The sequence below is a fragment of the Castanea sativa genome, chromosome 6, assembly GCF_040712315.1.
Source record: "Castanea sativa cultivar Marrone di Chiusa Pesio chromosome 6, ASM4071231v1".
NCBI lineage: Eukaryota > Viridiplantae > Streptophyta > Magnoliopsida > Fagales > Fagaceae > Castanea > Castanea sativa.
The window spans coordinates 13,998,726-14,022,771 of NC_134018.1; the positions used below are offsets into that span (position 1 = coordinate 13,998,726).

General features: G+C 39.1%; 2 protein-coding genes across 2 annotated transcripts; one reads left to right on the top strand and one right to left on the bottom strand.

Moving 5' to 3' along the window:
• Nucleotides 1-921: 921 nt before the first annotated feature.
• Nucleotides 922-17,622, top strand: LOC142639496 (uncharacterized). Its single transcript, XM_075813660.1, has 3 exons — nt 922-1,108; nt 1,207-1,635; nt 17,608-17,622. The coding sequence occupies exons 1-3, from the start codon at nt 1,043-1,045 to the stop codon at nt 17,620-17,622; spliced, it is 510 nt and encodes a 169-aa protein (XP_075669775.1). The 5' UTR covers nt 922-1,042.
• Nucleotides 17,623-18,256: 634 nt separating this feature from the next.
• Nucleotides 18,257-21,923, bottom strand: LOC142640682 (organelle RRM domain-containing protein 2, mitochondrial). The gene is made up of 4 exons (XM_075814886.1): nt 21,637-21,923; nt 19,539-19,607; nt 19,352-19,458; nt 18,257-18,635 (listed from the first exon to the last, which is right to left on the bottom strand). The coding sequence occupies exons 1-4, from the start codon at nt 21,797-21,799 to the stop codon at nt 18,537-18,539; spliced, it is 438 nt and encodes a 145-aa protein (XP_075671001.1). The 5' UTR covers nt 21,800-21,923; the 3' UTR covers nt 18,257-18,536.
• Between the last annotated feature and the right edge of the window lie 2,123 nt (nt 21,924-24,046).

Below are 24,046 nucleotides of genomic sequence, written 5' to 3' on the forward strand. Positions count from 1 at the left end.
TCCTAACACACACACAGAAATGCGTATTCGTACTTACTTAAATTTGTCAAACAACTATGTAAAGCTGACCAAGTTTGTTTGTTTTGACGTCTTTTTTGCAGATAAGCAACACGTGCGTCCTCGTCTGAGTCACTGTAACATCGCAGATCTAAACCGGGTACTTCGCTCCGAGGTGTTCGTTAGTGAAGACCTACAACTCCGGGCTGCTCACCTTATTCTTGGGTACACCCCCCTTTCCAAAGACTTCCAGGAGATAGAGAACGCCATAATTGCGGGCGACCGAAGACGAAAGAGGATAAACGTAGCTCGGCCCCACTTTTTGGACGACCGTGACCTCCCGGACGCTCCTAACACCATTTTGTACAACCGGCCGATAGCAGCAGTCCCCCTCGCCGTGCACTCACAAGCAACTGTCGTTCCAGAAGAACAGGTGTCTTCTTCACACACACTTGACGACGAGATAGACCAATTCCATCTCGAAGACACCGAGAGACCTCGCGGGAACCAGTTTGTGGTACTTTCCGACGAGGAGGAAGAAGCCACCGAGGCCTCTGGAATTGCAGGGTTTGTGGTTGCCCTTCCGGAAGACGAATTAGAAGAAGACATGGGAAGAATGGAGGGTCTCCTCACCAATAGGGCTGCTAAGGTTGCAGAAAAAAAGAAAACGGGGACGTCCCAAGTTCCCCCAACTTTACCTCCTCCTCCTCCTCCAGCTGAGCCAAAACTGCCAGCCGAGGATCCCAAGAAGAAGAGGAAAGGGGATAACGAGGGGACGATTAATAAAGACCCCAAGAAACCACGCCAACAACTCCCACCGGCCCAGCAGCAGAAGCTGGACAAGGGCAAGGGTAGAGCCCGTTCGGTTGAAATCGGGGAATTCAAGGACGAGGCTGAAGTGCGCCGAGCACCGACCACCTGGTTCCCCGATCTAAGGCTGGACGGCGCACCCATCTCCTGCCAGTCCAGTATAAGGGCAGTTCAACAAGGCCACGCCCACCACCTGGCCGAGGTCTTGGAACGCCCTCTTCTGCTGCCCAAGGACATGGAGACCTTGGAAAAGATGGGCCAGCCACAACTATTCCTCTCACTAAAAAGAGACTTAGCGTTGGTAAGTTTTTCTCCCTTTTTAGGGAGATTCCACTTTTAATAACATTTATAGGTAAGTTTGTTTCTTATTATTCCTAACTCCATCATACTTTACTACAGGCTATTCAGGAGGTCTTCGTAGCTGAGAAGTTTATTGAAGACACTCGGAAAATAGCCAGGACTGAGCTCGAAATCAGGATGGAAACTGAGAAGTCCTTGGGCACAGCCCTTGCTGCGAATGAGAAGTTGACCTCGGAGGTGGCTGATCTGAGGAGAGAGAAAAATGGGGTCGAGTCAAACTTGAAGACCATGAAGACCCAGATAGAAGGACAGCGCAAGCTCCTTCATGAAAGAGATGAAGAACTCTCCCAAGCTCAAAGGGAGTGCTCGGATCTGAAGAAGCAACTGGCTCTGATGAAGGAAGAAGCCAGCTCCTTCCAACTCTCTCTTCAAGCTGCCAAGCAGGCAAGTTTCGATGAAGGGGTAGCAGCCACAGAGGAGCAGCTGACAGAGGAGTTCGCGGCTTTATGCCGTGAATACTGTCAAAAAGTATGGGGCGAAGCTTTAAACGTAGCAGGAGTTCCCCAATCTTCGGATTTGAGGAAGTCCGAGAATGTTTGGCTTCCCCTAGAAATACAGGAGATTGAAGAGGCTCCTGCTGTTACTCCTATCACCGAGACAACTCCTCCTGCTCTACCTCCGGTGGTCCCACAGCAAATTCCTGATCCTACAGAACCTTCTGGTTCCAATAAAGAAAAGGAAGGAGGAGTGGATGCAGAGAAGAACTTGAACCAGTCAGTGGAGCCCAACGTCCTTCCAACAAAGACAGTGGATAAAGGAAAGCAGGTTATGACTCCTTTTGAGCTGGAGTTGAGAAAGACCTAGGGCACTAGTACCTCTCAGCAAGATCCTCCTCCAACAGCTTAGGACTTAGCTTAGGGCTTCTCTTTTTCCATTTTTTTTTTTTTGTTTTTGAATTATATATTGTAATGCATACTCAACTAATTAATGAAGAAGGATATCGTTTACTTTTCACTTGGATTGTATCTGTTTTTACTTTATTCTTTTTGTACTTATTACAAAAGTTTCCCATTAAGTCACATCAAAAGTTTCTCAGAGTATAAAAATCTAACTCCAAGGATTGCACAATCATAACTTCCACATAATCATGCGTATATTATTAAAGATTTAATACAAGATGACATGGTTAATTCATTTGAACAATGCCTCGATTTAAGAAGAAGAGAGGGCCTCATATAACGATTAAACCCTTGTAATGCGTAGCTCTGTTTCTAGTAAGATGTAAGATCCGAGGACCATTCCTTACACAATCAGAAGTTAACTTCACGATCCGAGTTAATAAACAGTAACGTATTAACATCCAGACACAATCAGAAGTTAACTTTAATCAAAGTCGTAGTCCGAAGATAAATATTAAGCAATCTTTCGTTTAATTCTTAAAAATTGTAACTGTAAATGTTAATTTTCCCAAAGTAGGAGGTCCGAGGACCCGGCATAACTAAGATTGTGTTTAACAAATGATAAGACATCAATTTTCACAAGGTTTGTGGTCCGAGGACTGCACTTAACCAAGTTTCTGTTTGATTCTTTAGAACAATAACTTCAAATGTTAATTTTCCCAAAGTAGGAGGTCCGAGGACCCGGCATAACTAAGGTTCTGTTTAACAAATGATAAGACATCAATTTCCACAAGGTTTGTGGTCCGAGGACTGCACTTAACCAAGTTTCTGTTTGATTCTTAAAAGTTGTAACTTCAAATGTTAATTTTCCCAAAGTAGGAGGTCCGAGGACCCGGCATAACTAAGGTTCTGTTTAACAAATGATAAGACATCAATTTCCACAAGGTTTGTGGTCCGAGGACTGCACTTAACCAAGTTTCTGTTTGATTCTTAAAAATTGTAACTTCAAATGTTAATTTTCCCAAAGTAGGAGGTCCGAGGACCCGGCATAACTAAGATTGTGTTTAACAAATGATAAGACATCAATTTCCACAAGGTTTGTGGTCCGAGGACTGCACTTAACCAAGTTTCTGTTTGATTCTTTAGAACAATAACTTCAAATGTTAATTTTCTCAAAGTAGGAGGTCCGAGGACCCGGCATAACTAAGGTTCTGTTTAACAAATGATAAGACATCAATTTCCACAAGGTTTGTGGTCCGAGGACTGCACTTAACCAAGTTTCTGTTTGATTCTTAAAAATTGTAACTTCAAATGTAAATTTTCCCAAAGTAGGAGGTCCGAGGACCCGCATAACTAAGGTTCGTTTAACAAATGATAAGACATCAATTTCCACAAGGTTTGTGGTCCGAGGACCGCACTTAACCAAGTTTCGTTTGATTCTTAAAAGTTGTAACTTCAAATGTTAATTTTCCCAAAGTAGGAGGTCCGAGGACCCGCCATAACTAAGGGTCTGTTTAACAAATGATAAGACATCAATTTCCACAAGGTTTGTGGTCCGAGGACTGCACTTAACCAAGTTTCTGTTTGATTCTTAAAAATTGTAACTTCAAATGTTAATTTTCCCAAAGTAGGAGGTCCGAGGACCCGGCATAACTAAGATTGTGTTTAACAAATGATAAGACATCAATTTCCACAAGGTTTGTGGTCCGAGGACTGCACTTAACCAAGTTTCTGTTTGATTCTTTAGAACAATAACTTCAAATGTTAATTTTCTCAAAGTAGGAGGTCCGAGGACCCGGCATAACTAAGGTTCTGTTTAACAAATGATAAGACATCAATTTCCACAAGGTTTGTGGTCCGAGGACTGCACTTAACCAAGTTTCTGTTTGATTCTTAAAAATTGTAACTTCAAATGTAAATTTTCCCAAAGTAGGAGGTCCGAGGACCCGGCATAACTAAGGTTCTGTTTAACAAATGATAAGACATCAATTTCCACAAGGTTTGTGGTCCGAGGACTGCACTTAACCAAGTTTCTGTTTGATTCTTAAAAATTGTAACTTCAAATGTTAATTTTCCCAAAGTAGGAGGTCCGAGGACCCGGCATAACTAAGGTTCTGTTTAACAAATGATAAGACATCAATTTTCACAAGGTTTGTGGTCCGAGGACTGCACTTAACCAAGTTTCTGTTTGATTCTTAAAAATTGATAATTGCGAGCGTCAGAGCTACTCATAACTTTGAAATACAAACTGACAAAAGCTGGTTTCATTAATAATAATACCTTCTAAGATTATTTACATTCCATGGACGTGGAACAATTCGTTCGTCTAGATCAGCTGGCCTATATGACCCTATGCCTGCTACTGAAACAATGCGATAGGGGCCTTCCCAGTTAGGTCCTAGCTTACCCCATGCTGGGTTCTTAGAAGTGCCTACAACTTTCCTTAATACAAGATCACCAGGTGCAAGTGGCCTTAGCTTCACGTGGGCATCATATCCTCATTTTAGCTTCTGCTGATAATAAGCCAATTGGACCATAGTTGCCTCACGCCGTTCCTCAAGTAAATCAAGATCTTTCTCTAGAAGTCCCTGGTTATTCTCTGGGCTAAAAGAACTTGTCTTTAAAGTAGGAAAACCAGATTCTAGCGGTATCACCGCCTCGGCTCCATAAGTCATAGAGAATGGTGTCTCTCCAGTGGACCTGCGCGGTGTGGTCCGATATGTCCACAGGACATGAGGGAGCTCTTCTACCCATCTGCCTTTCGCATCGTCCAACCTCTTCGAGCCCGTTAACTATGACCTTGTTAATCGCCTCGGCTTGTCCATTTCCTTGAGGGTAAACCGGGGTGGAATATCCGTTTATGATACCCATGTCACCACAATACTTCCTAAAAGCCCTACTATCGAACCGGACACCATTATCGAGAGATGAGTGTGTGTGGTATTCCGAATCTAGTGACAATATTTTTCCATATAAATTTCTTGGAATCGACATCTCGTATATTGGCTAAAGGCTCAGCTTCAACCCATTTAGTGAAGTAGTCTGTTCCCACGAGCAGCCATCTTTTGTTGCCAGCAGCTCTCGGAAATGGCCCTACAATGTCCAAGCCCCATTGTGCGAAAGGCCAAGGGCTGGAGAGAGGGTTAAGAACCCCTCCAGGTTGGTGGATATTAGGGGCGAACCTCTGACATTGATCACATTTTCTGGCATAGTCCTGAGCCTCCCTCTGCATATTGGGCCACCAATAACCCTGAGTCAGGGCTCTATGGGCTAAGGACCTTCCCCTAGTGTGGCTCCCACAAATTCCCTCATGCAATTCCTCCAACAATGCTTCTGTTGATTCAGGGTGTACACACAACAAGTACGGTCCTGAAAAGGATCGTTTGTATAGCTTGTGGTCCTCGGACAACCAGAAACGCGGCGCCTTTCGACGTAACTTTTCTGCTTCAGCCTTGGCTTCGGGAAGAATGTCATTTTTAAGAAAAGATATGATCGAATCCATCCAACTAGGACCAGGCCTTATTAGATGGATGCGAGGTGCGTTAGCAGTTACAAGAGAAGGTTCTACCAAATCCTGAACGAGGATAACCCTTGGTAAACCTTGAGCCGAGGATGTTGCCAACGTAGCCAAGGAATCTGCATGAGTGTTTCCATTCCTAGAAACGTGAGCTAAGGCAAAGGAGTCAAATTCAGCCTGCTGGCGTTTGACCTGGGCCAAATATTCCTGCATTCTGGGGTCTCTAGCCTCCATGGTTCCCATGACCTGGCCGACCACTAACTGAGAGTCCGAGAACACGTGGATTTCCTTGCCACCCATCTTATGTACCATTTGCATGCCTACCAAGACTGCTTCATACTCGGCCTCGTTATTAGTAGCCGAGAAGGCCAATCTCAAAGATTTTTCGAAGACAATTCCTTCAGGGGACATTAGAACAAGTCCAACACCAGACCCTCTTTGATTAGCAGCCCCATCCACATAAACTCTCCAAACCGAGGGCGATACGTCTGTGATCACACCAACTGATTTTTCACCCATGTGTGCTTCTTTTGAAGTTTCTTCTAACAATGGTTCAGTAAACTCTGCCACCAAATCAGCGAGGACTCCGTCCCTTTACCGATGTGCGAGGCCTGTATTTAACATCAAAGGCTCCCAAAATGGTTTCCCATTTTGCCACCCTGCCAGAGTAATCAGCACTACGCAACACAGCCTTAAGAGGCAACTGGGTCAAAACAACCACAGTATGAGATTGGAAATAATGAGGAAGTTTGCGCGTGGCGTGGATTATAGCCAGAAGTGCTTTTTCCAATGGCAGATAGCGCACCTCGGCCTCATTCAAGGACTTACTAACGTAGTAGATCGGTCTCTGTACCCCGCTTTCATTCCTTATAAGGACTAAGCTCACCGCGTGAATAGCCACGGCGATAAGCGAATAAAACCTCGTCCACTTCAGGGCGAGATAAAATAGGTGGCCGAGAAAGATATTGCTTAAGCTGTTGGAAAGCTAATTCGCAGTCCTCGGTCCATTGAAACCCTTTCCACTTGTGCAACAACTGAAAGAAAGGACGACACCGATCAGCTGACCGAGAAATAAATCTATTCAACGCAGCAATCATTCCAACAATTTCGAATCTCTTTTGGGTTCCTAGGCGGCTGCAAATTCTGAATAGCCTTAACTTGCACTGGGTTTACCTCTATGCCCCTATGAGTAATCATAAATCCCAAGAACTTCCCAGATCCCACGCCAAAAGAACACTTGGAGGCGTTAAGGCGCAATTTATACTTCCTTAGCATCTGGAAGGTGTCGGCCAGATCTGTCATGTGTGAAGGTACTGTCTTACTCTTCACCACCATATCATCCACGTACACTTCGATGGTTTTCCCCAGTTGCTATTCAAACATTCGAGTCATCATTCTTTGATAAGTAGCCCCAGCATTTTTTAATCCAAATGGCATGACCTTATAATGATAGTTCCCGGTTGGAGTAATGAAAGCAGTCTTCTCCTGATCCTCTAACGCCAAGGGAATTTGGTGGTAACCCTGGAAGGCGTCCAAGAAACTCATCCGAGGATGTCCAACAGTAGCATCTACCAATTGATCAATCCGTGGCATTGGGAACGAATCTTTAGGACAGGCCTTGTTCAGATCAGTAAAGTCCACACATACTCTCCACTTGCCGTTCTTCTTCTTAACAACAACAGTATGAGCCAACCATTCAGGGTAGAAAACCTCGTTGATAGCCCCCGCCCTTTTGAGTTTAAGAACCTCTTCCTTCACAGCTTTAGAATGTTCTCGGGAAGATCGCCGAGGTGGCTGTCTCCTCGGAACAATGGCAGGATTGACGTTTAAACGATGAAAAATAAAGTTCGGATCTACGCCTGGAGCCTCATAGGGGTCCCACGCAAAAACATCTAAATTATCTTTCAGAAATTTCAACAACTCCATCTTCTCTTGGTGTGGCAAAAGTATGCCAACTTGGAAAAACCTCTCTGGATCATCTGTTATTACAAACTTCTCTAACTCCTCACAAATAGCCTCGTCTCCTGTCATCGCTCCAGGTGCCTCCGGAGCTGTTAATTGCTATGACTCCTGGATGGGCAAGGTTGATGACTCAATTTCTGACTGACGAAGCACCGCAGCCGATATGCATTGCCTAGCCACTACCTGGCTGCCGAGGATTTCCTCAACATGCTCCCCCGAGGGGAATTTCACCTTAACATGTAAGGTAGAGGAGACAGCTCCCAAGGCGTGCAACCATGGCCTGGCGAGGATGGCTGTATATGGAGAGTACGCGTCAACCACAATGAAATCTACCTCAACCGTTTCGGTGCCGGATTGAACGGGTAAACGGATCTGTCCCTTCGGCATAACGGCCCTTCCTTCGAAGCTTATAAGTGGGGAGTCATAAGGGGTTAAATCTTCCAACTCCAATCTTAGCCCTTTAAATAGATCAGGGTACATGATATCCGCACCGCCGCCCCGATCTATCATCACCCTTCTCACATCATAGTTCCCTATTCTAAGGGTAACCACAAGAGCATCGTCACGGGGCTGGATAGTCCCTACCTTATCCTCCTCTGAGAAACACAAGACTGTTAAAGTGCTCTTTAATCTCTTCGGCCTCGCTACCCACATCCTCGGCCTGCGGATGGGAAACCGCCATAACCCTAGTGGGACCCGAGCCGGTCCTAGGTGTGCAGCGAAGATAACATTAATTGTTCCCAATGCTGGCCGAGATGAACTGTTCCTCCGATTGTTTGAACCAACTTGACCGACCTGCCCGTGGACCGACACAAGTGCCGCTTTAACTTTCCCTCACCGACGAGCCGCTCTAGATGGTTCCACAGTGGTCCGACAGCTTCTCGGTAGTGTGGCCCACATCCCGATGGTACCGACAGAAAAGGTTTTGATTTCTTCTAGCAGGTCCCCCGCCATCTTGCCGGCCATCCGAAGAAGGGCTCTTTACGAACTTTTTCTAATAACCGATGCACCGGTTCTCGAACACGCATTTACGGCCGGGGTGCCGCCGAGCCGGATTGTCCGAAGTAATCCCTCCTCGGCTTGTTGTGATATCCGTCCGACCCGAAATCCCTTCTCTCCGGGATAACCTTCTCCTTTCCTTTCCCCGCCGTCGGTCTTCCTCTACCCTATTATATTCATCAATACGATCCATAAGACGGCGTACACTGCGTACGGGCTTTTTCGTCAAAGACTTTCTCAGGTCGTGATCAGTAGGGAGGCCCACCTTAAAGGTATTAAGCGCCACCTCATCAAAGTCGCCGTCTATTTCATTAAACATCTCCCAGTATTTGTCGGAGTATGCTTTCAGTGTCTCCCCTTCCTTCATGACCATGGATAGCAACGAGTCCAATGGCCGAGGGACTCTGCTACACGTAATGAACCGCGAAGCAAATGCCCTGGTTAGCTCCCCAAATGACCCTAAAGATCCCGTTTTGAGACCGTTAAACCATCTCATAGCCACAGGTCCCAAGCTGGAGGGGAAGACTTTACACATCAAAGTCTCGTTGTGAGAGTGCACTGCCATCCTTTGGTTGAAGTGACTCACATGCTCCACCGGATCAGTCCGACCATTATAGATGGTAAAGGTGGGCTGGGTGAACCTTCTGGGAAGCCTCCCCCTCTCAATCCTCCGTGAAAACGGAGATTTAGAGAGTTGGTGCAACGCCCTACTCATGGTATCGTTGCCTAGGCCCCTAGAACGAAGCTTCTTACGTCTGCGGGTTGGCCTGTCGTCCTCCTCACCGGAGGATGTTGCGCTGGTGGGGGAACATGACCTTGAACTGTACCCAACTTCCCTATCCTTCTCTGAGGAAGAACTAGACGAGGACGGGGAAACCTTACGCTTTATACGGTGTAACTTCCTCTTCAAACGATTGATTTCCCTCTGCATGGATTTAGAACCCTCATCATGGGTAGTGCTACCCCCTCCATGAGTATGGCTAGCCCCTGGGTATTCTGTATGGACGCTTCCCTCACGATCCCTACGATGTTCAAGACGTTGGAAATGATCTTCCGGTTGTGATCCTTGTGACTCTGCATGGTGAGAGCCTAAGCCTGCCATAATATCCCTACCTCTTCTAGACTAGATTCCCCACAGACGGCGCCAATTGTAAGTGCACAATTGCACCTGGTCCCAAGAACAGTTACGGGCCCAGGCCCAATGAGCCTTAAACAATATGAATTTGTAGAGTGTGGGCTTGAAACCCAGGTTAGAAGTATGTGGGGATTAAATGACAAACTAAGGATTTCGAATACTTGAAAACAATAAGGAATATTGTAAATTGGCCTCCTCGGACGTAAGCCGAGAGCTGTTCTTATATTATATCCCTTTCTTAGTCTTTTCTTTCTTTTTAGGTTACAAAAGGTCCCCCCTTTTCTATTTCAAGTTTCTCCTTAAATACCCCTCTTTTGAACACTTTGTACACGTGTTGCCCCACCTCCCCCTTAGCCTAGATATTTCCCTTCTCAGTGCCTTTGAATAGTAACCAGAAGTTTCTCTTCTACTGTTCAGGTGTCACTTCCCCATAAATGCGGCCAGGGTGGTAGGTGTAAGGTTTTTAATGTGGAGGTAGCAGCCTTTATCTTTGACATTTCTTCAACACCGGTGCTTCTGGAGCGTTCTAGGGTTCACCCCTTTTAACCATTGGCCTTAACCATGTCATCCCCTAATCTTTACTATGAAATCCCGAGTTCTTCAATGTTCATCCGAGGATAAGGTCACCCTCGGCTGGATCCTCGGATCCTCGGCGTATGGGCCGACCCATAGTACTAACAATTTCTAAACCCAGGATCAGGTCGGCCTTCCTTAACACGGCCCAAAAGGCACACGTTCCCATCAGGATCTTTTTGCCCCCCACACTAATGTTCCCATTATACCCCTACTTTATTTTCAAAACTATTTGAAAAGAGAACTAACTAATATTTAAATAAAATTAATCTAATTGGGAAACATTTTTAGTTGTCTCATTAAGAATAACTCTTTAAAAAAAAAAACTGATAAATTTATTTAAGGGTAGTTTTGTAAACTTTTATATATATATATATATATATATATATATATATATATATATATATATATATATCTTATGGGTAGACATTATTTCACCTAGTATCTCTATTTCTTTATATTTATTTGATACAGTATTATTTTCTAAAAAAAAATAATAATTCATACAGTATTATGTGTGCGATTATGTGTTTAGATTACACCTATCTTTCTTATAACTCATAAAACTGATAGGTAGTTTGTGTAAAGCCAATTAGTTGTTCATCAAAAAAAAAAAAAAAAGTGTAAAGCCAATTAGTCTTTAATGAGTTCTATATTTATATCTCACCCAATTACGTGTGATTTATGTCAATTTGGTGTTGACAACCTTGATGAAGACAGCGCAAAATACTTGAAACCCCTTGAAAATATATAAATAAATAAATAAGAGAGAGAGAGTACGGGTGTATTGTTGGGATTCATATTTTGTGAGTGAAGAGATGCATATATTGGATGCATTCTCCTAATGTAGTAGTACTTAATTAGAACATAAGTAAAAAAAGTACTACGTGTGTATGAAAAACTTATTTTTGTTAACTTATTTTACTTAAAAAAAAAGAGTTAAGCAAAATATTATTGTATTTTTAAAATATAAAATAGAAAAATTCTTCTTCTTTTTTTGAGAGAGAGAGAGAGAGAGAGAAAATATAAAAATTGAGAAGACCGTATATATATGATAATTTAACAAATAAGTCAACTGTTAGTGATTGTGTTGGTCTAATAACACCTTCTTAGAGTAACCATATCAATTCGTTCAAATTTTCTGTCTATTTTACAAGAAAAAACCTACTTTTTCTATTTTACACCTCCACTTTTACAAAACACTCACATCAGTTTATCTATTCTACACATTTATTCAATAAAATATTCATTCTTTTTACATTTTTTATTATTTCCTTCCTTCTCCTCCTCTCTGGAACCCTCTCACAGACCCAACACAAACCTAGCCACCCAACCACCACCATCAACCCACAATCATTAACCACCATTACCCCACAAAAAATCCAAACAATAAATCCAAACCCCACAGGAAATCGAGACCCCTAAACCCATCATCAACGAGCCCACACATCACGGATCAATAGCCATCAAAACCCACACATCACGGCCCTGAGATCTGTGAGAGTGAGATTGGTGGTTGATCGGAGCCCAGATCAAGCCGAAACCAAAATCCATTCAAGCCAAAACCCAAGGTTGATCGGAGCGAAGGTTGATCAGACCCATTCAAGCCGAAGTCGATGCCGACGAAGAGGACGTCATGTTCTCCGTTTACCAGATCACCAACTCTGACCCACTCAAGGACTCAGCCACTGATTCACCGATCTTCCATAACAATAACAACAACTCTTCCTAGATCGGACAGTTCGATTTCGCCCCCTCCGATGGAGATGGAGCTTGAGGAAGGCTTCGCTCTCAAGGAATGGAGGAGGCTGGACTGAGGGGCTGAGGGATCGGAGAGAGAGAGAGGTGGGAGTACAAGTTGAAAAGGAGAGAGTGAGGTGAGGAGAGAGAAACAAATAATAAATTAAAGGATAGAATAGCTACAGTGACCGTGTAAATATACACGGTTACTGTAGCTCGTGGATGAATTTGCATATTTTACACAACTTTGCACCCACTAATGTGGGTTTTTTTTTGCTCAAATTGTGTAAATTTTGTCACTTTTTGCATTTTAGAAGAGTTTAGAAGAACTAGTGTGGATGCTCTAGATACTAAGAACATAGGGGTTGAAGCCTTGAAGAGGAGGAGAGAGATTCCTATAGTAATGTAGAAGATTTCTAACAACAATAAAAATCAAAATAGAAAACAAAAATAAAAAATAAAATGCTAATAGATGCCCTTAGAGTAATGGTTAACAATCTATTTTTTTTTAAAAAAATTATGGGGAAAAACATAATTAATATTTTGATAGCTTTTTCATTTCCTATAAAAGTGATGTCAAAATTTTCCTAAAATAAATTGTTAACCATTGTCCTAAAAGCACTCGTTAGCATAACTAGAAATGCTAATGAATGCCCTTATGATAATGGATAACAATCTATTTAAAGAAAGTTTTTATGGAAAAAAACAAAAACAAAAAACAAAAAAGCAATCAATGTTTTGACAACTTTTTCATTTCTCATAAAAGTGGTATAAAAAATTTACTAAAATGATTGTTAACTATTGTCCTAAAATCACAAAAAAAAATAACAAAAAAGTCAGCTTATAAATTATACCAAACAGGTCCTAGGGAACGTGGCCAATTCAATACCTCATTCATGAGGAGATGCCCAAAAAAGAGGGTATTGATAGAGTTAGGTTAAGAAATTGGTATGTGGGAGGTGGGACCTTTTAGCATGACGCTCCACCTATGATAATTAATTCAAGAAAGAGATATATTGATTGCAGAACGTATTAGACAACTAATTAATATTGTTTTCATAATCACGCTTGACACTGTAGAAGAACGCAAAATGTATCTAGAGAACAATATATATATATATATATATATATATATATATACATATATATACTGATAGTGTGCAGATTAATAAAGCGAGATATCATATTATCTTTTGCAACTATGGTGGCATGAGACTCCATTATTATTGGCCCTTTACTAAAATAAATGCAGGTAAATTGCAGGTGTCATATATTTAAGCAACTTAGTTGAAGTGTATTGTCAAGGTTCCATCAGTTGAACTTTTAATACATTAATTTGGCTGACTTTTTTTTTTTAAGGGAAAATCTACTCAACAACTTAAACATTTGAATTTCAAATTCAAAAAATGACCCAAGAATTTCACTATTATTATTATTATTATTTTCTGAAAAAAGAAAGGGTATTTAAGGTAGACTTATTGATACTGCGTCACGTAATGAAAAATGTTATACTATACATACTACTGAGATCTTGATGAGGTTATCAAACTAGTCAACTTTTACCAAATATCGTCTAAAACGAGAAGAGAACTCCTACCATCAATCCACACAATTAATTGCCATGTCATTAACCGTGTGCCTCAATATATATTTTGACTGCACTATTTCCTATTTCGTCAATATATGTGACGTGTGGTTTACAACAGGCAACTTGCTGTCATTCATGGCAAGGTTCTAATTCTTTTTTTTCTTTTTCACTAGGAAAAAAAAAATTCCATTAACAAATTCAACCATCCATTCAACAAGGCTCTATCAACCCCAGGAGAGAGAGCTCTAGAGTAACATTAATCTATTGATAAGAGACATCAACCATTTTATGGCAGAACGAATCAAGACAAGAGTGAAGTCATTTGCGTCTTTGTTACTCTAATCCATCTAAGCACTGCACATATTTGTCATTGTTGGACAACCAATTACTCAATTCCCAATCATGTTACTTTGCCACCAATGGTGCCTTCCCACACCATTACCTAACCAGCTTAATAATTCTATGTTAATTGCTCATGAAGTCCATTCTCAGACCTTTCTATTTTCTTTGGGTAATTGTGATTATCAAACCTAGTCATGTTAAAATTCAGTAAACTTAGCTTTGAGGCTATATATACCCCACCAATGAGTGTCTGGCCACCATTTGAAAGTGAATTCACAACATATAAAGGCAAAATCCATCTTTAAACAGGTGAGGAATTGAGTAATAGATTTTAGCAATAGATATATATATATATATATATATATATATATATATATATATATATATATATATATATATATATATATATTCTCATTCAAAAGACTACAAATTTTATTTCCATTACATAATTATTAGCATTGGGAAAGAATGGTGCTTATCAATCATGAATCCAACTTCGTTTTCACTCAATGAAGCTACCTGATTTTACTGGCTTCATCCAGAAAACAAACTCGAGAAAACTAGTAAAATTGACAGGACTAATCGATCATCTCCTGTATAGTCAAGTTTTAAGAATGCTAGCTATAGCTTTCGAGTGTCGGGTATGTTAACCAAAATGCATTTAGTTTGATCGACTTCAATTCCCTCCTACCAATTCCATCTAACTAAAACGATTTCTTTGTCCTAGCATGGTGACAATGCACCTCAAATTCAAAATATCAACTGTTGAGTTATTTTCAATGTTATGAATTTGCTTTGTTTTCTTCAAAAGGAAGGCAAAGCTGTCCTTCAGCAATTGGCTCATTGGGAAAAATAATAGACACGGCATTGTATGGTCTTGGGCCACATGTAAAGAGCAATTAATATAGTCAGATAAGCAGCTATAGGGAACAATAATTGTCACAACGTCGTTATGTATCATGTGGCCCAAATGTCCAATCAAAGTAACATTGGCTCAAAATGAAACCTAAACCAAATGCAACACTACATTAAAATACATGTGGTCTGGAGAAAATTGTGGCAAAGGTTAACTCGTTTTGCAGAAAGGAAGATATGAATTCTGTGGTGAAATGTGAAGAGCTTTGAATAATAGGTTAACTCACATATTTGAGCTCCAAGTTCAAACTATTTTGTTTTGAAATTTCAAATAAGGTTCAATGCACTAAAACTTTTTACTTTAGTAGTGATGGTACCTGTCACTATGACTATGGTTTAGGATATTGGCATATTGTGAGTGAATCAAAATCCTTTGCTCCATTGGACTTGGGCCACTTTCAGTTGCATCAAACAAAATACTAACCATGGTTTTTCTTTTTTCTTTTTTATAATACAACTAAAATTGATTCCATTGGTTCCTCATGGACCCCTCCTGAAGTCCCAAGTTTCTCTTTCAATCTTCCTCACATTTATTAGCCAAAACAAAATTCTTACTTACAGTGAGTTTGAATGGAACAGAGGGAAGTTGATGAAAAGAGATGGGGTAGTTGAAAGGTCTTTTTGGTTTGCTGTGTCTAGTTCCTCATCCGCCTCCTCAAACCATCACAAGACCAATCAAACTTACCACCATTGCCGTGACCACCCGTCCACCCAACCTAGCATTCCCAACCAAAATTAACAATATAAACATATTAGAAATTGTCTGAAAATTTTATTTGGTTTAAGTTTTTTTGATGTGCAACGAAATGTATTCCTTGTCCACCAAGGAATAGGTATTGAAATCTTATAAATAAACAATACCATAAATGATTTGGTAATTTAGATCCAAAAGTCCGTCCACATGTAAAAAGACTGAATTAATTTGAGAGCCCCAGAGAGATTTTGTGAGGCCTCTTAAACAAATTTCTTCATTCCTTTTTTTAATTTTAAGGTCTTTCTAAAATCTAACATATTTTTTCTTCAATTCTTTTTTTTTTTTTTAATCTTTCTAAAATCTAACATATTTTCAGAATCAATTTTGGTATTTGAGCTTCCTCTGTTTACAACATATAACAAACCACCAATTGCACATTACAACAAACTATTGTACCATAGAGTCATAGACGACTCTTTAGGTGTTTATGGCAATCCAAACTCTTCAGAGTAAGGTTTTTTTTTAAAAATTATTATTATTATATTTACTCGGTGTGCAAGTATAGTTAAGTTTGGATACACCAAGTCTTTGGCTTCGCAGATCCTCCCGACCTCCATGTCAGTCTCTCAGCCAACTTACCCATAGACCTCAACTTTCTCAAATGGCAAGCACCTAGCGTTTAGTGCTACCTTCGCTTCTCACTTGACGTTTCTAGTTTCCACTGTCGCGATTGCATTTCAGATCGCTCGGAATAAGCACGAACAAAAAGATGGATGCATTCCAAATACTCCAACTGTTTCACTAATGGTCTGTTTCGATTGAGGGAGAGGGAGGGGGAGTAGAGTAGAGTAGATTTGACTCAAAATTAGCTTATTTTTAGCCAACTCTACTCTACTCTCTTCTACTCCCATCTTTCCCCCCTCCATCCAAACGGGCCCTAAAGTTTCTTTTACCTGTCCTTATTGCCTTGGTTGTTCGTTGGCATCGAATATGTAAAGAGGGAAATTTCTTTTTTGGTTAGAAATATTAAGAAAGATGTGAGAATAATATGTGAAATTCAACAAAATGGCATAAAAGAGATTTTTTAAAACTAGTTTAAAGGAAAATTTTATCCTTTGTCAAAAGACAAAATTCCTTTTCATATTAAATTTCAATTAAAAAATAAAAATAAAAATAATGTCGTTTAATCCATTTTACGAAAAATGTTTGGTTCTAAGCATGTTTAGAGCATTTAGTTTCAATTACCAATAAAAAGATAACATATCTCTCATGTTTAGTTGGGTTAGGTGAGGCATGTTCATCACATAATAAGAATATGTTTGAAGACAATTTTTGTTTTTATTGTAATGAATGGAACATAAAGTGGAGGAAAATGCATGGAACAAAATTTTGGTTAAATAAATTTTACATTGATGGGGGGTTCTATAAAATGTGTGCATGTTACCTGCAACTTGGTAACATGCAACTCCTACAATATGGCACATTTGATCCAAACAAAATTAGTCACTCAAATTAAAAATTCAAGTCAGATCCACGCTAGTAAAATTAACTAAACTATATCTTCTCTTCGTCATTCATCCAACTTTCTTTCCTTGGGCCATTGATAAAATTCTTATTTAATTACAGCATCCACCCCAGCGAACTATAGTAATGGAAGCATTTGTAACAAGCATATTAAACCCATTTTTTTTAGATACGTGCATATCATATATAATATATTAAAGTGAAAACTCAATCAAGAATCTAATCATAATTTAATAGAACTCTAATTTTTTGTCAAGTGTCAGTTGAAGACTTAACAATTGCCTAGATTTGTTTCTCTAAAAAAATTAATTTTTTTTTTTTTAAAACCCTTGATTTTGCCTTTTACGCACAGAAGGATTTGCAGGTTCAATCCAAAAGTTTGGATGCGGGTGGGCTCTTGATTATACCTCAGTAGTATTAAGACTTGAATATTGAGGATGGTCCAAATTATCTTTGGTTCATACTGAAGGTTTTGCCTTACTGTTTTAAATAAGAAATCATGTTCCTTCTTAATCGAGTTTTACCACATGTTTGGGTTAGGAGACAGGAGATACTGTTTTAAACAAGAAATCGTGTTCCTTCTTAATACTGTTTTACCATATGTATGGTTAGGAGATAGGAGATTAGAGGGAAGAGGGGAATCCTTTTCTCCTCGGAAAAGGACCATCGACAATTAAAATGGATGTATTTTATTTTTATAATTATGAACTTTATAGTTAAACAAGTTTTAGCTACCAAAAAAACTGTGTTAATGTCTGCACACATGCTAAGCTATTGACTAAATATATTTTAAATGTAGATGATCCTTTTCCAAGGAGAAAAGGATCCCCCTCTTCCCTCTAATCTCCTATCTCCTAATCCAAACATATGGTAAAACTCTGTTAAGAAGAATCATGATTCCTTATTTAAAACAAAAAGGCAAAATCTACCGTATGAGGCAAAGACAATTTAGACCATCCTCAATATTCCAGTCTTAATACCAGTGGATGACTCAAACTTCATATGAAGGTATATACCAGTCCCAAACTGCAACTACACTACTGTGGTATAATCAAGAGCCCATCCACATCCAAACTTTTGGACTGAACCTCCAAATCCCTCTGCATAAAAGACAAACTAGGCAATTTTTTTTAGAAACAAATCTAGGCAATTGTTAACTTCAAGTCTTCAACTGATATCTTTTTTAACAAAAAGAATATGACAACAAATCCAAATGCACCATAAACAATTCCATTTATGATGCAAAGATTTAGCAAAATTATTAATCATGGAAGTTCGAAAAAAATTATCATAAATGGCAAACCCAAATCTTGCACATTAGAGTTGCAACATACAACAATTAAAGATCCATATATTTCTCAGTTCAATCCGCTAATCAGCTCACATATAAGGCTAAATCTCCCACACCACATGAAAACTTCTAGGCAATGGAAGAGAAACCATGCTGTCACTTTAGAAACATAGAGAACTATGACCCATAAATGCTACTTGTAGACCAGGCAGTTCAATGGATCACAAACTTGTTCCCTTTAGTAGAGGAGTCACTGATGGCCATATGGAGGATACATATTGTTCTCAGGTGGGGTAGGTGGTTGTCTGGGTCTTGCATACTCCGCGAATATAACCCAACCATCCAGAAACTATTCAACATAAAGAAAAATAATGTAATAAATGAATATAAAAAAATAAAATAAAATTTAAAGAACCAAAAGGAAAGACCAAAGTTGAATAAAAATCACCACCGTCACTCAGTTGCCATGTTGGCAAGGACCCTTTTTGTTAATTAAGTAATTGGAATTTGTTGAAAAGAAAAATATGGAGAATGTAGTAGGATGCATACAACAATGAGACAGGGACATCTAGAAAGAGAGAGAACATACATATTGAAAAGCCATAAGTAAATTTTGGCCCCAAGTAGAGGGGCAAGGGAAGATTTAAACTAGTGACCTCCACTTCATGAGAAGACGGGTTTATGTAGGCCTTTTTTCTGAAGCTTTTTTTATATTTTGAAGATATGCTGTGCCTTGAAGTAACTTGTATCATCTTCTAGGCATTCATAGACAAGTTATGAAAAAATTCCATGACCTTGCATTGTTTTTCTCTAATCCAATAGGAAGTTGTAACTGAAGACAAAAATAAAATAAAATTCTTAAGACTGGAGATATACTTTTAACATAACAAAGGGAACCCGCTTCCATGTTTCAGCATGCGAATGTGTGTGTTTGTGCTTGTGCTTGTTGGTTAGATAATTAAAGGTGGAAACATTGTTTTATCCTTATGTTCAGCATCTAATGTCACAACAAATTCTTTTTAACATCTCAAGGGGAAAAAAGCGTTGTGAATGATGTCAACTAACCTTCCCATCCATGCCCTCTATTCCTTTTGCAGCATCTTCTAGAGTAGCATACCTCACAAAACCAAAACCCTTAGAATATCCCGATACCCGATCAGTCACCACCTTAGCTGTTAATGGCAAAAGGTCAATTGAGAATTTTATAGTCACTACAAAAGATATAAGCATAAATAAAAGGAGACAAACAAACCATGAACTACTTCACCAAACTGGGAAAAGGCTTCATGAAGTTTTTCTGTGGTAGTACGTTTACTAAGCCCTGTAAATATGGAGTAAACCACATAAAAATCATGAAATATGAAAGGCAATTCAATCATCCAAAGCTTGCAGGTAAGTTCAAAAGTTACATCAATGAAATATCATCATCATACATGTATTAATCTAACAGACACCTGTGTGTGTGAGGAGTACAAATGGACTGCATGATGACCAAGAATTGAAGTTTAAGCACAAACTTTCAAACATCTCAAGAAATAAAAGACATTTAGAAATTTGACTAAAAGAAAACGGAGTATCACATTAGGCCAGAGGGATATTTCTAGCTACTGGAAAGAGCAGTAAATGAAACCATTCCCACCCCAACCTCCTCTCCCCACCCCAGGTCTGGAAGACAAGAAAAAACTAGTAAGAAGAGACAGAAATTAATACTTTTTTTCATATATTAGCACAGCAACTAATACTTTTAAAAGGCATACTTCGTAGAATGTTGAATTAAATGAGTGAAGGTTCATATATTGTTTTTCTTTTATTGGTAAGATACACACTCACCCATTGGGTCTTGACTCTTGAACCCATGACCTTACCCTCCACCTAGCACTTATAAGTTATAAGGGAGGAAGTGCTAGTTGAGCTAGAGCTCATTGGCATGAATGTTCACATATCTGGATCCCCCTCTTTTAAAAGAATTGTGATCCATCGTCTCATTTGTTTGTAGAGCCATATTTTACCCTTCTTGTGTAGATGTGCATGTGTTTATAAAATTAGACTTCACAAATACTGGTGAAAACAACTCAAGAGAAAAGTGAAATAAGAACTACAAACATTTATATTTTAAGAAGACATCACTAGGCAAGCTTTAATCATTATGCCACTCTTTTTAACCCTAGAGAATTCACTTCTCAGATAATATATTTTTACTTCCTAAAAAATTTAGATAAATACCAATCCCATCCCAACTCAAGAAATTAAGGCAAACTAAGCCAATTACTGCTCATCTACATCAAATCTGCTTCTCTCTAAAATCATCTTATAATGTCAATTCTTATAGCCAGAACACTCTCTCCAAAAAGATGACAACCTATGAGCTCAATCTATTTCAATTAGGAAATGTGCTAACCACCAAAATCAATGATCCAAAGTGTTAACAACATGTATGCTGAGCCAACAATATCTCATACAAGCTTTAAGACACGGTAATTCAAAAGTGCAAAGTTGTATCCAACAAGAAGAGTGCAATGTTCACCAACAACAAAATGGGTAAAACTTAGATACAGTACAAAGCATTAAACAACATGTATGCTTGACCAACAATATCTCTTACAAGCTTGAAGACCAATTCAAAAGTGCAAATTGTATACAACAAAAAGAGTGCAATGTTCACCAACAACAAAAGCGGCAAAACTTAGATAGATACAATAGATTAGGTTCCCCAATTGAATTCAAACATTTGGTTGTTTTGAATTTAATTGTCATTGGAAAAGATAATACTATTTATGTCTTATTGGTCAATGAAACCAAGTGTTTGAATTCAATTGGAGAACCTAACATATTACACATAAGGTATTGTATCTAAGTTTCATCCCCACAAAAAGACAGTAGTTATAGCTACAATGTTATCTATTATAGCTACCATCTGAAAACATTTCTTGCGAGGTCTAAGTAAGGAGTAAACAAAACTTCAGCCCTAAACCAAAAACCCTAAGAACGCACTAACAAGCCAAAATGTTAAAAATCCAATTGCTGACCAAAAAATCTATTAATTTTTTCATATCAGGTAACTATCTTATATCAACATGTGTGTCATAAACCAAAAATAAAAGCACACAATTGCTTCTAGATTTACCACACATTCTAATCCTACTGCACCATCCTAAACAATTACAGCAACAATTAGACTACTACCAACTAGACATCCAAATATAAATTTCCAATGGCAACAAAACCCAATACAGTCAAATACCCATCAACATAGTAGAAAAAGGGAATGATTAAGGAAAACCCAGAAGAGAACACAAGAAATTATCATAAGAAATGAAGGGTATGATGGGAATAAAGAGAGAGTGGCTTGCCAGAGACGAAGAGGTTGGTGCTGGGCTCGGCCTTTTCGCGCTGCTGAGCGGCCACAGTGGCTGAAGGAGGATTGAAGGATGGGGTGAAAGTGGTGGACAACAAACGCCTGAAGCCGCGAGGCGCAGCAGCCGCCGCCACCGCGGTTCTCAAAGCCATGGCCATGGGTTTTAGCTTAAACCCTCTATCTGAGACCAAAGATGAGATTTTTCTAGAAAGACAAAAAGGTGGGGTTACAACCTACAACTTATGTAATGTATAAGAGAGAATTGGAGGGTACAACTGAAATTATCAAAGTGGCCTCCATTTGATTTCTTTTTCTTTTTCTTTTTATTACTAATGATTTTTTTTTTTTTTCAGAAACGAGTAATGAAGGTTATTCATTTTAATCCTATGCACTTAGGTGGCAGTGAATGCGGCCCGAATTACCGTTTCTATTCTTATGCTTCTTTAACCTATAGGCACTGAACATTGGTAAGGAATGTAACAAGGGGGTGCCCAAGGGACTACGCCTAATATGAAGAAATGAGTTAAAGGTAGGAACCAATACTAAACACTTGTAAATAGACTGGAAAGGGAATGAAGTGACTCATTGGTATGAGGCACAAATGCTCTCAATATTTTAAAAAATAACATAAGAATAACTTTATAAATCATCATATAATGCGTTGGAGGAGATTCAAAAAACTTTATCTCTTCTTATAAAAGTTATTAAAAGTTGCTTAAAATGAAATTAGACTACTAAACCGACATCATTTGTAATCTCTGTCTGGCGTTTAGGATTCTAAACTCACCTCCAAATTTTCTATATTTACTTTAAAAAATCAAAAACAAAATTGAACTCAAACTCATTACTTTGAAAGAGTCTATTATTCATTTGGTACAAGTTATTTTTCAATTTGAAAAAGTGGGTACTTTAAAAAAAATAGTGTAATAACATTACAAAATAGGTACTCCTCCAATATAGAGTCAACTTGTCCAATTTAAACTTCATCTCTTTGAGAGAGTGAGATGCCCCTGGACTAAAAGACCTTCACTTTAATTTGATAAGTAATGTTACCAAATTGTCAGTGGGAGGACTATTTTGTGGGTGTGGGTGTGGGTGTGGGTGTGTTTCAAATACTTTGCCTTAAAGTTGTTTGTCCCATGTTGGTTAGAAGTGAACTACCCTTGTGTTTATAGATAGTTGTCCTTCTTAACTTAAGTGATAACTTAAGATAATGGGTTAGGTGTTGGAATTGAGCTTAGGTTTGTTCCTATCACTCGATTATTCTACTTTGAGTGGTCTGAATCAACCTTTAAGAACAACATCATTGTTGTGACTCTATAACTTTGTGAAATCCTTCTTAACTCTTGAAGAGGGTAAAAAGATTGATGACGGATACTCTTGAACAAACATGACGACCTTAGACCAATTGGCAGAGAGTGGACGGGTCCAAGGTGCACAGACACACAGTGGACGGATATAAGGGCCACATGACATCCATCTGTTTTGATTAAACTCCAAGGATTCCTAAATGGAATTAACTTGCATCTCACCATTAACTTTAAAGAATCCCAATATGAGAAGAATTCTAACTGGGAAAAGATTCTGTAATATACGTCCATTAAGGAGGATCTTTCCTATAAGGAAATGTCTTGGTATGCAAAAAACGGAGATCAATTCTATACCACTATAAAACCCAAGGACCCTCAGAAAGCAAGGCACGCATAATTCATCCCAGCTCTAGCATTCTAGAGTTGAGTAAAATTCTAATTTTATCTTCGGAGGGTTTTTGGCTAGCACCACACTGGTGCTCTCTATTAGGTCATCTCTTTCTTGTGTTGTGCATGTGTTGTTTCGAGCGTGCAGGGACCGTGTGACTAATTGGTGGTTTTTTGTCATCATCAACTCTATTTATTTTTCTGTTATGGTTAATTTTTAGGGTTATCTTGTTGAATCAAAACTTGTCTTTTCATAGCTATTTTCCAACACATTCAACTAGTGTTCATTTGCAATGATCTTTTTCATCCAGCTTTAAATTTATTTCTTTTTGTACAACTTTTATATATATATATATATATATTAGTACAAATATACTTTAGCTTTTCTGCATACTTTAGCTCTTTAGCATAGTCTTCTATTGGCACAACCAGAACTGATCATAGCGAGTGTTAGAGGCCTCCACCTCATGGGAATTATAAAATTAATTGGGCTTTTCTGGCTTTGAATTTGCATAGATGTTATGGGCTTGGGGTTGGTTGTGGGAGAATGGAGATTCCTGCAGCCTAGTGATTGCGACAAAAAGTTATGATAATTTGGTTTCCTATGCTTCTGCTACTCTAGATATGATACAATTTTCTTTGGACCTCGGGCTTCTTGATGTATTCTTTGAATTAATGGAGAATAGGACTCAATGGTTGCTCATCTGG

Excerpts from the sequence above, each read along its gene's own strand:
- LOC142640682 (XM_075814886.1), bottom strand. The coding sequence starts at position 21,799 with ATGGCCATGGCTTTGAGAACCGCGGTGGCGGCGGCTGCTGCGCCTCGC. Across the intron at positions 19,608-21,636 it reads CACCAACCTCTTCGTCTCTG|GGCTTAGTAAACGTACTACC; the intron begins GCAAGCCACTCT and ends CCATATTTACAG. Across the intron at positions 19,459-19,538 it reads GTTTGGTGAAGTAGTTCATG|CTAAGGTGGTGACTGATCGG; the intron begins GTTTGTTTGTCT and ends TGCCATTAACAG.
- LOC142639496 (XM_075813660.1), top strand. The coding sequence starts at position 1,043 with ATGGAGACCTTGGAAAAGATGGGCCAGCCACAACTATTCCTCTCACTA. Across the intron at positions 1,109-1,206 it reads TAAAAAGAGACTTAGCGTTG|GCTATTCAGGAGGTCTTCGT; the intron begins GTAAGTTTTTCT and ends ACTTTACTACAG.